Below are 15,066 nucleotides of genomic sequence, written 5' to 3' on the forward strand. Positions count from 1 at the left end.
TGAATGCGCCTTCAACGATGTTAACTCGAAACAGCTGTCTTTGAGGTCCCTGAACACACTGTTCGGTACTATACCACTCATGCGGACATTAACAGCAAAACTTATCTACAGGGAAGGCAACTTCACATATTTTACATCCACAGGGACCAACTGCTGTTTGAAAAATCATTGAAGCTTCAGAACCATCCGCTAATTCAGTCTATTGTAGGCGATTCGCATTTTTAGGGCGCCGAGTTCACAGATGGAGGTGGTTGACGAATTTCAGGATTCGCTCGCTTGATCGGATGATCCATACAGATATTTTGCAGGACAATTCAATATAAATGATTTGGTAACCATGTTGTTGTCACAGTTTTTGAGACATCATTTTTGCTGTGCGAACACTGAACGGTAGATAGAATAATGCGTATATATCTAATGATATATAAGCAAAGTTTGCCTCTCCGCTATGCACGTCTTTTATATATCTGTATACCAATGGAACTAACTAGTGGAAAGCTATCAGCGCTTGATTGCGCTGGAAGTGGATAGCGGTCTCAGTCAAGGAGAAAGCCGAGGTGAGAAGCTCCGGTGATCTCTCGAATAAAACTTTTGGAGTGAGGACCTGGAAATGGTTTCCAGAGTGCAAACATCACGTAAGATAATTAGTTGCAAGCGACATAAATGCCATCAGAATGAGCGCACACGAGTAGCTAGGCAGTTGAGATTTACAGTATACCGTTCTCAAATTTATTTGTACTTCTGTACAGTTCATCATTTCAGAAGTTCCGATTAATTATGCTTTGGAGTAAGCTAAACTTGCCCGTTACGAACGCACGCACGGCCAATCTCATTTGCCCCCTACCTCCATGCTTGCAGCTTAGTAGCAAAAATCAAGTGGCTTTATCCGCTCCAGGGTTTATCCGCCTCCTGAAAATATTGCATATAGCACTCCATCAGGCTCGAACAGCCGATATGTAGTTCAGGGTGCCANTAAAACCAATGTAATATCGCACGTAGTGTATATTGTTGTTTTCTTCTTTTTTTCCAGGTCGGGGATCCCTTAGTTCGTAATGCACAGATCAGGTGGAGTAGACAACGACCAAACGGGTCATCCATAGCGCGCAGTACCTCGGGTCGTAGCTTGGGAAGAAGATTAAACGAGACGAAATGAGATAGGATCAATCAGGTCTGGAGAGTTATAGGGGCCATCTTTAATAGGGGAGAAAACGAAAGACTACCACAGTTATGGCGGTGAAACCAGGTGGTTAAACAAGACAGGTAAGGATAGATTTGCGCTCAGTAGTGTAGTCATCAGAGTCAAGGTAAGATTGCCAATATGACTATACTACCTTGGACAGGACAGTTAACTCTATGTGTAGGCTGAGGCAGCGTGGTGAGGGTAACCAAACAGTGACGACTAGCGGGGGTGTAAATTCTGAGATGGTAGAATAGATTTCCTGGGTGCTATTAGTGAGTTGGACGATACTAAAACAATCCAGGGGGAAAGTGTATGTGAGGGAGATGGTCACCGATCCCCGGAGCCATACTGTCAGCTTTAATCGATGAGTGGTGCATGGCGAAGAAGATTTTTGATGCTAGCCTCGCATCCTGATAATGGAGAGTCTGGAATCTTACTGTATTTTTGTATGTGGTGTATTCGTCCACTCCTGGGATCAGCAAGCTGATGTGTCTTTTTGTTTGGTTGACGAGGTGGGTATTGGCGCGATGTAGCCTCGATATTGACGAAGGCAGCTACAGCTATGCACGTCGACGTGAGCCATGGCCATCGCAGACTTTCTTGGGACTATCACAGCTATATTGATTTTTTTGGACAGGCGAAGGGCCAGTTATTGTTGTTTATGGCATTGCCAAGTAACTCAACCGAGGCGAGGCCAACGCCAGCAGCAACAATCAGAAACCAGCAGTGCTCTTTTTACTTTTTTTCACCAAATTTAAAGGTCAGGCTCAAGATCACCGGCGATGTGCGATGCACCCGTGCTACTAGAGATGTGGCGGAAATGCGAACGCGCCATGGTTCAACGTAACAAAGCGCCCCCTGCAGGGCGTACCCATCCTCCAAATGAGGCCTTCATCCCTCTTGCATGCTACCAGAACTGCAGGGTGGAAATCCATCCAAGCAGCCATAAATGCGGTTTGTGCATTAGTCAAGTACTTCAGCTAACGGTTTTCTCCGGTCGGGAAGGGGAGCAAGGATAGCAAAATCAGCTTAGTCAATTCGAACAAGCAAACAGCAAACAGACACTGGTAGAGGCACGTCGCGGAGAATGCAGTGAAATGACAGTTGCCAATGAGACCGTGGAGACGGAATGGAGATATTCAGAGCGAGTGCACTGTGGCTAAACGGCAACTGGGCGTTGGTGTGAGCTACCATGTCGGGCAGAAGAGTACCGCGATGTTGTGTGTCAGTGTTTAGTGAGCCGTGGAGAAAATCATCATACAGATCTGATGTATATACATCGGCGTATAGTCTGCCACAGTAGTGAGAAAAAGCTGACTTTGGTTTATTTTTTGTCAGTTAGAGTTAAGTCGACGTCACCAATCACTAGACAGAGCTGATAGATTGATCCGGGTTATGGAGTTGACTAGAACGGTGCATAAATTGGTTGGGAAAAAAGGTAAACAGCCAGGCCGGTAACACAACATACGTTAAGTCCTACAGTGGATTGAATTAAGGAAGATATGATAACTGGATCTTTAACTTGCCTTAAAATTTTATCGCTGCTATACAAAAACTTGTACTGGACCCAATTCATATAAGAGGTCGTGGGTAGTTGACTTTTAAGGAATTCGTCCACGGTTTGAGAAAAGTATGATGATGCGTGGTGTTTCGTAGCTGCTCAGGAAGGCTGTTCTAGATGCGAGCGTAGTAAACCAAAAAGTAGTGGCGTATGTTTGTACGAGCAGGGAGGACACTAAAAGTTTGCAGGAGTTCCGGAATCGGTAGCGAGAACGTGAGTTTACGTTTGGTCTACCCTCTGCCATAAAGGAAGTTTTGTGCAGCAGGTGGTGTAAGAGAGTTAGATCTATCTCGAACGGCCTGAGCCATGTTAGCTCGAGACCTGGGTTTTGACAGCTGGATTGATAGGAGAAAGAGTTCGACCGAGGGAGCAGCTTTTTCGTGAATGAGCGTTGGACACTTCCAAGTGCGAACCTACAACTTTGCGTATAAAAGGAAGAGAATACGGGACAGTATTCGACTATTGGTCGTACGCACAGTTTAAAATTGCAACCGTTGTCTTTGGAAGGTGAAAGGAGCGCAGTATAAAAAACTGAGCCCACGTGCTCGGGTAACTTGGTGCTGCACCTGGTGGGAAAAGTTAAACGTACAGGAGATTCTGAGGCCAAGATCTTTGATACCTGTGGAATGAGTGATAGGATTTCCACTTATTGTGGAAGCATCAGCCAAGAAGGAGCAGCGGCAGGAAGTCATGCAGGATTTCTTGGGGGAGAAGCTTAGGCCAAGTCAGCAAGTCAGCCATTCAAAGTGTTGCTGAATCTGGTGTAGCGTAGGGGCTCGTGCAGATAGGGTAAATGTGTACACAATTTTTATATCGTCCGCAAAGAGGAGGATTTGACTACGGGATATGGCACCGAAGACGCCGTTGATGTACATTAAGAAAAGGATGGGGGCCTAGCACGCTTCCTTGAATGAGTTCACTAGCGATCGACGGCGCAGATGACTGTATGTCTCCGGTTTGTGTTACCTGAGTCCTGTCAGATGGGTGGAGGCGAACCACTGAAATGAGGTTCCAGTGATGCCAACGGTACTAAGTTTATGCAGTAGGGATGCATGGGTGACTTGGCCAAATTTTTATTGAATATCCAGGTAAACTGTTACAGTGCAGTATCCAGCGTCGTAGGCTTCATTGATGGTCTCGAAGAAGTGAAGCTGGAAGCCACTCACGTATCTTTGAGACAAGTAACCATACCGCCGGTCATCTGTGGAACTAGTTGTCAGTAGGAAGTTGGTTAATGGACATTTGATTAGACGTTCAGGGGTTCTCATTAGGAGGGAGGTATGTCGGATTCTCCTGTATTTGGACGGAGTTTGTCTAGATCCTGATTTGGGTGGATTATAGATTTCTTCCACTGAGAAAGGATGATTCCATAGTTAATAGAGGGGGTGGAAGGATTTAGTAAAGTGATTCCAATATCTCGGCCGCCTTGTTTCACAATATGGGGTGGAAGGCCGTCGGCTCCTGACACAACGGAGTTCTTAATCTTCAGAAAAAGGAGAGAAACATCATCTAGGGAGATGGTTACGTAACTGAGAGCCGGGTGGTTAACTTACCCTTCACACTTTGGAGGTAAACAGCCTTGGGTATGGGTTTGGAATTGAGAGGAGAGGATAAGTAGCAGCTGCTATGTGGACAGGATCATTGATGGCGCCACTATCTGTGGAACACAAACATGCAATCGAATGGCTGTTTAGCATACAATGCCTAAGGAACAGTCGTGAAGTAGGTCTGAATACGGTGTTCTCTTCTTGGCGTTCGAGAGATACCTGCAAGAATTTTCTGTTTTTAGAGAGTGTGTAGATGAGAAACGGTAGTGAGGAATCCTGAGATTATCGATATTCTCTACTAGCCCGGTGTATTTTGGGATCCAAGGATTTTATTAACCTATCGTAACCGGAGTTACTGGCGTGAAAACAATTCACGGGAGGAACAAGGTGAAAAGCAGTCAGCAGGTTTCGGTAAAGATGGTCACCGTTGCGGTGTTTATTTCTCGACAGAAAGAAGTCGTCCCAATCCTGTGAAGCCAGCGTGGACGAAAAAGCTTGTAAAATATCCGGTGAGAGGAGATAAAACATGAATGGAAGGAGCAGTTTGGCAATACCTGACTGCGTTGCAAGAGACCGCGCAGTGGTCACTTCCTGAAAAGCATGAACCAACTGCAGGTGTAGCCAAATGACCATCTTTGGAGAATATTAGATCCAGAATATGTTGACCTCGAGTGAGACTACGTACGATTTGTGACCAACCCTCCAAACCAAGTTGTGCATCAGCGCGGTGTAACGGGCGGGGCCCGTAAGGGAGGACCAGGAAATGTCCGGCAGTTTGAAGTCAGCCAACAGAAATGTAGACGGATGAAAAAAAGCGTTTGCACTAGAGATAATACGGAAAATGTCGGCAATAGAGGCGGGGGAGGGGCAGTTGGTAGATAGATGCATTCTACCAATACAGGTAGTCTGTTCTGTTCTATTGATACCCAAATGGTCTCTGGAATCCCTTCCAGAGAAGAATCGTCAAATGGGTTTGCACAAAGTTCTGACTTGGAATGGGTGGCACAGCCAACACCCCTTGAGTTTTTCTTATCGGAGCTATAAATATCATAGCCAGGGCTTGAGATGGCCATGTCAGGAGTTTCATCTGTGAGTAATATTTCAGTCACAGATTATACCTGGTCGTGCAATGGCTCGAATTGCTCAGAGATTATGGATTTTGGGCAGTATTGAGCGGGCATTGAACAACATTATTGACAAGCTCAGTGGCAAGCAAACGGTACTAAGTAGGAACTTTGTAACCTCACTCACGGTGGGATTTAGTACTGGGGGGACTACGTACCTGAAGGTGGGGTAATATGAAATAGGTTCCGGAATCTGGAATGGAGTATTCAGCACTGGTGGTAGATGGGTAAATTTTCGTTGAACTAGGTTTGAACCCACGTCAGGAGGTACTGTACCAGGCTCAGTATAGGGTACGTAAGGATTTTGGGAGGAGGGCATACAGTTGAATGTAGAGTTGTCGGATGTGTCATCTTCTGAATCAGCACGTATGCAGGGAGTTGGGATGCAAAAAGGGGTGGCAGCTGTGGAGGGATGGGTGGTTGCCGAAAATAGTATTCAGGTGGGATGAAAAGTGGTGGCTTGGGTAGTGGAAACGGATGAGTGTTGGAGCCGGTCATGGGCCGTTGTGGATACGAGTTTCTACCAGGCACGTGGTGTGTATGGCTTAATGTGCTCTTTAAAATTTGTACAAGGTGGGGCTAATTATGGCTTCGGAGGAGGCAGGGGATGTAGCTTCCGAATAGAGAGCTCAGGTAGGTGGAGAGTGGGAATTCGTGGATGTTGTACAAGCGCGGGTGTTACAATACCAGGCTTTGATGGTAGGTGTTTGAACCCGAAGGTGCGCTTTGGTGGGAAGGGGCGAATTGTCATTAGGTCAGGGGGGCTGGGGCGAGAGACTGTGTTCTCACCTTCGATTGCAGCACCGGAGAGGGGCAGATAAGCTACTGCATCCGTCGTCACAGCGGCGAATTTTTTGGTGCAGTTGAGGTCATAGGAGGCACAGGCAGGTAGAAGTGGAAGGCACATGGTAATAAGCAAGAGATGCAGGGCTGGAGGCCGTTGTGAAGGTCTGTGTGGCATTGGGCTGGAAGTTGACATCACGGTATGGCGGGCTTAGGCGAGGAGCGATTCCAGGATAGTGGAAGTAAGGGTAGGGATCTGTGCTGTGGTATCGGGGTTTGGAGGATAAGGCGTCAGCTCCGGTATTTGGAGGGTTGGCTACAATTCTCTTCGGTTTAGAACAGGCTGCACTGATGTCGGGTAGGGGGTGTCCAACGGAACTGGAGGGGGTTGTAAGGGAGGCCGGACCAGTTGACAGATTCGGTAAGCCGTTGGTTGAATCGGGTGTTCTCTGACAGCTATGTGCACGTGTCATCAGTGATATGACTTGCGCAAATTTCCGAGGGGTAGGTTTCATGAGTAGTCAGCGACTGAATCACATCGGGTGCATTTAGTGGTACGGTTTGTTGAACAGAATATAGATTCGTTTGGTGTTTATTAGTAGTCGGCCGTAGAAGTGTGGAGAGTGGGTTTATTGTGAATTGTCTTTGTAGTCTTTTACGAGCAGCCTTGACTTTTACGGTCTAGAATGTCCATGTCAAGGACAGAAAGGCCCGAGATGTTAACAGGCGAGTTGCATTGTCTTCATCGCTGAATTGCATTAGTTTTGGGCAACGCAAGAATGGGTGGATTCTGCGCGTTCTATCGGGATGCGGTTGGGAATATTATATAGTAACACCTCTTTACGTCATTCCATACGCCGACTACTCTCCGAGGCGCGTATGTCAATAAAGACTGACGCTTTTGCAATATCCGATGGATTACACATTGCATCAGGAGTTAAAAGGCAGGCAAGTGTTTGCATGATACGACAGGATATCAGTTCGCTCTCCATCTTATACGCACAAGCACTGAGATTCGCCAGGTCATTGTGGAGCTGAGATTCTTTTGGCGAAGAGGAGAGAAGACAGCTACCGGGTGCGGCAGGAAGGGAAATGCCAGTAAGTGCAACTGAGCAGGCTGAATTTAACTGGGGCAGTCTATCGACCGGCCTTCTAGGGTGATGAGTTTGAGTGTTATGCCTTTTGCCTGCAAGGCGCCTCTTTGGACACAAGGGATGACAGGGGATCAGGGTCTAGCAAGCGCCTAGAGGAAGATGGGACTGGTGGGATTGTTTGATCCAAATCAGGTATTGGTAAGCCTCAGTGGGATTATGCTAGCAAGATTATACTCAGTGGGACCTAATCAAGCTAGAAAGAATCGGAGGGGTGGTTTGAGGCGATTAAAAATGAGATATCTAAAATGGGTGGCCAAATGCTATACTAGAGAAATTAAAAAGTTGCGGTGGGGCTTGGGTTCCAAAAATGTTTTTTTGGCAACACCTGACCTTGAGATTCAAGCAGCCGGTTCGTGTGCCCGACGCAACACCCAAACAGACCGGAGCACATCATGCAGAAGGTGGCCCTACACACCGAGTGGCTGATGCAAGAAAGTGATGTGCATACGTCATACTAGGGCGACCGACGGAAATCCTGGAGGGTGACGGCTGAGTTCGCATTGCCGTCTATCGAATGACCATCTGTGTGTGTTCGCTTGTTTTGACAAACTTGGGACCGCGACTCCCTGGGCTGCACTATCGCAGCGTTAGAACCCACTAACTAAATTATAGTTCATGATGCAAACACCCAGGTGCTCCCAGGTGGTTGATACCTGTGATGGAGAATGGATGCCCGCCTTCTTCCAGTCGACGTGGCTCTCCTGAATCCATCTGTTATCTTCGTTTAGAGATCATTTGCTTGCAAGCAGCGTTTTTCTTTGGTTGCTTCCTTATCCACCAACGGTGGCCGTCGGGTTACAACTTCTCAAACCTCCATCTACGTCTTTGGACGGCCTGCGTAAAAAAAATAAATCGGGTGGTGGATAAGCTTTAGGGCTAAAACACAGGACGGCCACAACCATCGTTAGGCAGCTGTTTTTAAGGATCAGATCTTGCTGTCTCAAGCCCCGGCGTCCGCAACAGATGATGCACCGTCGGTGGCCGAGGAAACTGCGTCTCGACCCAGGTGGCGGTCTGGAGACACACGTTGGCTTTTGTGCACTTCGTGAACGACTAGTACCACCGGCTGCCGGTCCACAACGTATCGGTTTCTTATGACGTTGGCGGGCTTTGCCCTCTCTGAGGCGATGTTCCTCTTGCTTGTCACAAAATGACTCTTTAGATGAATAACTGATTTTTTGTCCATAGCTTTCGGCTTGTACAGAAAATGCAAAAGTGCTTGCTAACACTTCCACAAAGAGGAAAATGCAGAAGTGCTTGCCAACACTTCCACAAAGAGGACATCCAATGATGTTGGCCTGGAACGAAGCGCTGAACCTCAGCACAGTATTTGCCGCATATTTAGCTACAAAGAAGGGATATTTGACAGACGTGAATTTATGCCTGAAAACTACGACTAACGCTGTAGAGCGCCAGCTAGATGAGAAAGACGCCAATGATTTCGTGTGAATCATACAACGCCCATTTGCTCCACGGTGTTCGGCTGTTAATTGGATCTCATGCATTTCAGGTATGTCCCGTATTTGTTGGACGTTGTAGTCAGTAGGCGACAAGCCACAAAAATCACGCAATGCGAGTCAGCCTTTGAAGATCGCACTGAGTAAACAATCCCACACGATATTATACGATATTACATGTAGCTGTTGCTCCCAGTTCATCAGCCGCCAGCCTCATGTTGGTGATTTGACAACCTAACCAATATTTTCACTATTTCATGACGTAGTTATGAACAGTGCACACTAAGAAACGTTTACACTGTTCCCGACAGCACATGTATACTATTCAACCTTCAGTGTCATGCAATTTGGACCTTCGGTATTTCCCAGTAGAAGTGGATGGACGCGCTCCGGCCAGCTGATTAGGCATCATGGACACCCGCTCATATGTCAATTGTTTGCGTATCAATCGCTTAGCTGTCCGTTAATAACGACGGAATTGTCGTCCTGGCGTATTTTACTGGTTACAATAGAAAACCCCTATTTTTACGAACAAAAACTTGGGTCATAAAAATATACAATCCTCATAATCTTCCAAGACGCACGATGGATCTGACAGTACTGAATGCGCCTTCAACGATGGTAACTCGGAACAGCTGTCATTGAGGTCCCTGAACACACTATTCGGTATTATACCACTCATGCAGACATAAATAACAAAACTTATTTACAGGGAAGGCAACTTCACATATTTTACATCCACATTGACCAATTGCTGTTTGAAAAATCATTGAAGCTTCAGAACCATCCGCTTATTCAGTCTATTGTAAGCGATTCGCATTTTTAGGGCGCCGAGTTCACAGATGGAGGTGATTGACGAATTTCAGGATTCGCTCGCTTGATCAGATGATCCATGCAGATATTTTGCAGGACAATTCAATATAAATGATTTGGTAACCATGTTGTTGTCACAGTTTTTGAGACATCATTTTTGCTGTGCGAACACTGAACGGTAGATATAATAATGCGTATATATCTAATGATATATGAGCAAAGTTTGCCTCTCCGCTATGCACATATTTTATATATCTGTATACCAATGGAACTAACTAGTGGAAAGCTATCAGCGCTTGATTGCGCTGGAAGTGGATAGCGGTCTCAGTCAAGGAGAAAGCCGAGGTGAGAAGCTCCGGTGATCTCTCGAATAAAACTTTGGAGCGAGGACCTGGAAGTGGTTTCCAGAGTGCAAACATCACGTAAGACAATTAGTGTTAAGCGACATAAATGCCATCAGAATGAGCGCACACGAGTAGCTAGGCAGTCGAGATTTACAGTACATCGTTTTCAGATTTATTTGTATTTTTGCACAGTTCATCATTTCAGAAGTTCCAACTAATTATGCTTTGAAGCAACCTAAACTTGCTAAACCCCATTACGAACGCACACGCTGCCAATCTCATTTGCCCCCTACCTCCATCCTTGCAGCTTAGTAGCAAAAATCAAGTGTGTTTATCCGCCTCCTGAAGATATTGCATATAGCACTTCATCAGGCTCGAACAGCCGATATGTAGTTCAGGGTGCCATGACTATGAGCGCATTGTTACCACCTTGCGGCTCTGAGTACTTTTGGTCGCTTTTATCAGGTTGTGGAAGATTGTCTTCTCTAAAGGCTAGTGATACTTATTATTCTGACCAGCATAATATTATGTGGGCGCTGATACTAAGTTTAGAAGAGATGCTGGTTGGTTATCGGACAATTCAGTAAATGACTTATTTTGGGGAGGTAGACTGAGATGATAGAAACCTTCTGGTTGGGATACATTATGGAGCGAATTTTCCGATTTTATAGCCCACCGCTCAACGATATCGAGCGTATTCCCATCGGCTCTCACCAGGGAAGCCAGATTAGGTCAGTGTTTGAGGAGGAGAAAAGAAAGAGTACATTTAGGCCTCTGAAGTTTCTTTGACCTGTGCAGGATGGATGGACACAAAAATGATCTTTCCAATGGGCTTTACCCTGGAAATAAAGGCACATGGAGATAAAGGGTCTTCACTTGTGATCCAGATTAAAAAGACTTTTTGGTAATGAAGCCTCACTCTGATGGCTTGTTGAAGGAGATATCTGGAGTTTTGTGCCAACCGTGCTCAAGATGATAAACAGCAGAATTTTGAACCCCTGGCCAATGAATCTAGGTTAAATGGCGAAAGGAATTCGGTAACAGATTTGCATGAGGAAAAATGCACAGTGCCAAACGCGGACAGAACGACCATACCGTAAACTCAACCATTTGGAATCGGGACTGCAGCGTTTGATTTTCGGTTCACGAACTGTATCTTGCACGCTATGAACTATGATTCTCCGGTGTGGGTTCATGAAAATTTTTGCGGGTGGAAAACATAAACAGAGCTTATGCGCCGAAGCCCAGGATTCAAGTTTGTACGTTACTAATATTTACTTATAAATCAATGGAAATGGCCAGCGCCGTATACAACACTGGCCCCTTTTTCGAAGGACATCGTCCCTCGTGCATCATGGCCTATGTCGGCTGGCCGACGCCTGTTGCTTGATGCCTGAGGCTTGGGAGCGCGTGCAATGGATTTTGCGTTTGTAGTTGCGTCAGTCGTCTACGACTGAGCAGCGTGATAGATCTGAAGCACGTGTGTACATGTATGGAGTCAGGGCCTTTACGGCAGATCCACCAATGTGTGGTAACCATCCTGGCGTGGTCACCAAAAGTGTAGCACGCGTATTATTGGAAGCACTGGTGGAAAACAGGAAGAAAGCCCATGAGCCAAAGCCCAGTAAACAAGGTTGTACATCACCAACACTTACATATAAACGAATCAAAATGACACTCAGTGTTCCCTACAGAACCAATTGATCCTATTTTTCGAAGGACACTGTCCCGCGTGCATCATGGCCTATGTCGGCTGTCCGACGCCTGTTGCTTGATGCCTGAGGCTTGGGAGCGCGTGCAATGGATTTTGTGTTTGGAGTTGCGTCAGTCGTCTACGACTGAGCAGCGTGATAGGTCTGAAGCACGTGTGTACATGTATGGAGTCAGGGCCTTTACGGCAGATCCACCAATGTGTGGTAACCATCCTGGCTTGGTCACCAAAAGTGTAGCACGCGTATTATTGGAAGCACTGGTGGAAAACAGGAAGAAAGCCCATGAGCCAAAGCCCAGTAAACAAGATTGTACATCCCCAACACTTACATATAAACGAATCAAAGTGACACTCAGTGTTCCCTACAGAACCAGCTGATCCTATGAGAGCTACCAAGCACACTCAAGGCCATCAGAAAACTGTACTTTTTCTCAACTATAAGATGACGACCTTGTTGGTGCACGCTTTTGAATATTTTGCATCCATGCGATTCACTTTCTTTTTTCTACGGGAGAGAGAGTTTTTGTACTAAATTAACGTGAGTACTGAATATTTGTGTGTCTGAAGCCGCATAAAAGTGTAAACAATGAGGCAAGGAGAGGTTAGCCGGCAATGTCGGCTTATCTCCTTAGGAATAGGAGATATTTACATCCAAATCGAATTGATGCGCTCCAACAACATTTGTCTTGAATGCCTTGTACAGCATACGCCAAAATCGCTTTCTCTCGTTATCCGAAAAAACATGTTTGTTTAGTTACGGTAATGAAAATGTAAGGAAAATCACGGACAAATCTGACAGTGCCATATGACCGCCTTAGAACATGCAAGCACTCATTATCCGAACACGAACCCAAACTGAAATTAAAACGGATTTTCTGGTAATGCTGTATACAGTACGTCTTTCTTAACGTAGTGCGAAACAAGTGCGGAACTCCACATTATTTGGGTCTGTTCAAACTTCGAAATAGTGGGGTACCGGAATTGACCATCAGACATTATAGAAACACATCGAACAAAGAAAAAATATCGATTACACTGTCCACCAGTACTGCACGTTCAGAAGACGCAATAACTCATGAAAGTGTACTTTGTTGGGCATATCGGAATCGAGTTCAAGGGAGCTCTGTGATCAGAGTGCGAAATGACAGACTGGAAGATAAGTGACTCCCTCCCGACTCCGGCATTTCTAGTGTCTCTGTCTAGCTTGGATAACCCTACAGTAGTTCGGCTCCAATGTGTCCTTTGATACGCATGGTAGCTATACGCCCAAATACGTCACAAATAATGTCGGGATATTTTTAATCACTGATGATCCCAAGGGCCCATAGTTAAATCACTGTCATCCGTTCATCATAATGGCCTGCTGTTTGCAGGAAACTACGGCCAAAACTTCCCGCCTAAGCTGATGATTTCGCTTGTAACTCTTAATAGCATAGGGCCCATAGTTAAATCACTGTCACACGTTCATCATAATGGCCTGCTGTTTGCAGGAAACTACGGCCAAAGCTTCTATAACAAAACTTCCCGCCTAATCTGATGATTTCGCCTGTAACTCTTAATAGCACTGGTCTCGATGAGGCTTGGCTTACCAATGATACAGATGGCAGAAATTCACCGTCACCTGCGTATCCGACATCTCCTTCGAAGGGAACGGATGGCGGGTTGTCAGAGGAAGTGATATTATGCTGTGACTTTCGAATTAGACCCGCTGAACTGGAACCCATGTCCAGTCCACAGGACGAGGAGGTTATCCACTGTGGTGTGGGTGCTCGTCTGTCAGCAATGTCATCTGCAGCACCTCAAGAACACGGCTACTGGCCCAATTAACTGCATAGATAAAGAAGACCTCAATGCCACCTACAATGTTGTATCCACGCACTAGTTTATCAACTCCAGCCTCCAATGCGCAGCTACCTACCTCACCTCCCCGATCACACACTCCCCGATGATCACACTGGCAAGGTTCAGCTCCAAATTTTAGGATCTCAGAAAAATCGTACGTGCTCCCGTTGAACAAGCAGCTTCAAATCAAACTGAATTGTACTTTAGAATCCCGCGGGTGCCGTTGACATCAATTGATCCACTGTTCGGAAAATGCCGTGGAACCACCCACTACCTCTGAAATAATGAGCTATTCTGAAACCGCTGTGCGACACAAGCGATGAAACCGTCCAAGTAATCCCGGACCATTTTACTCAGCGTCTGTGATTAGAAAAGCGATGACGCTAGTTTCCGTATAACATGTTCAACAACATATGTGACGAATTTGGGCGTGAGCACCCAGGCGACTGCTCTTACCAAGGCATTCCACATATCAGCGATGATTTGATAGCCAGGGCACCCTTGGTTAGAAACGCATACACTGATCATCCACATTTGGTAATCAGTAAGGTGCCGCACCAAGAGATTCCACCAAAATTGTCTTCTCATGTGGTTTACGGAAGATTTTATAACTGGCTGCAGGCATTGACTAAAAGTCGCACAATGACTTACATTTTGAGGGTACATGTATCTCCTGTGTCACTCATCAGAGTCCTGATATGTATATGGAACTCAAATTTTATGGAAGCAACCACTTGCAAGATTTTCTTTTAGAATTCATTTTCGTGAAAATGAAGTAGAACTCTGGAAGATGATAGTATGTGAATATATAGAGCAGGTCCATTACTTTCCAAGCAGGTTGTATTTCGGGTCTCTCTGCTGGCGACACTCGGTCAGTCGTGAAGTGCGCGATGTTGCCTGTCAGTTGTTTCCATCGACATAATTTCGCGATTTTGCAGGACGCATTCTTTTGTATAGTGGTGCTTGTTGAAGCAGTCTTAGTATAAAGCAGTTGGAGTTTATCCTTCCGAAAAATATTTCCGGCACAGGAAATTTCACCATTTTGAACTATTTAGCTCATAGCTTTGATAGATGTTTTGTACAATTGGAGGCCATGAAGAATGCATTTATTTCGATTTATCGGTGAGGAACCTAAAGTTTACTTAGTCCTCTTTGGGGTCTACTTACCGAGGTGCGCCTTCTACAGCACTTCTCAATATGGCGAGCGCCTGGATGGGGTAGTACAGAACATAGGCGTCCAAAGCAGGGTACATCAGAATGAGCAATTTTATACCTTCTAACTGGTTATTAGACGTCCTTTTTTTCTTGCGATGGATGAGTTTAGAACCTTCAAGCAGTTATGTGAACCGTTCTGTTGCTTTTACCGGCAGTGGAATACTACTAGCCACCGCTGCTGACAGTTACAAGCGGTGAAAATTAACACTCAAAATCTGACGTACAGAAGATTATAACAATCCTCGATCGTCATGAAATACTGTTGTTCACCAGAATCAAGCTGATAAGAAGATGCACAAAAATCAAAAGTAAAGGAAACCAGGCCCCAAAAGTTG

At 45.7% G+C, this 15,066-nt stretch overlaps 2 protein-coding genes across 2 annotated transcripts in view; one reads left to right on the plus strand and one right to left on the minus strand.

Moving 5' to 3' along the window:
* Positions 1-8,119: 8,119 nt before the first annotated feature.
* T265_06217 (hypothetical protein) overlaps positions 8,120-15,066 on the minus strand; it is a gene marked incomplete at both ends in the record, with an annotated part of 53,214 nt that continues 46,267 nt past the window's right edge. Inside the window, one exon of the mRNA XM_009171425.1 lies at positions 8,120-8,694. Within this exon, the coding sequence (XP_009169689.1) occupies positions 8,120-8,694 (575 nt within the window). The remainder of the gene's footprint in view (positions 8,695-15,066) is intronic.
* Positions 12,150-15,066, plus strand: part of T265_06218 (hypothetical protein) — a gene marked incomplete at both ends in the record, with an annotated part of 38,804 nt that continues 35,887 nt past the window's right edge. The window contains one exon of the mRNA XM_009171426.1: positions 12,150-12,212. The remainder of the gene's footprint in view (positions 12,213-15,066) is intronic.

The sequence above is a fragment of the Opisthorchis viverrini genome, assembly GCF_000715545.1.
Source record: "Opisthorchis viverrini unplaced genomic scaffold opera_v5_128, whole genome shotgun sequence".
In the NCBI taxonomy this organism is placed as follows: domain Eukaryota; kingdom Metazoa; phylum Platyhelminthes; class Trematoda; order Opisthorchiida; family Opisthorchiidae; genus Opisthorchis; species Opisthorchis viverrini.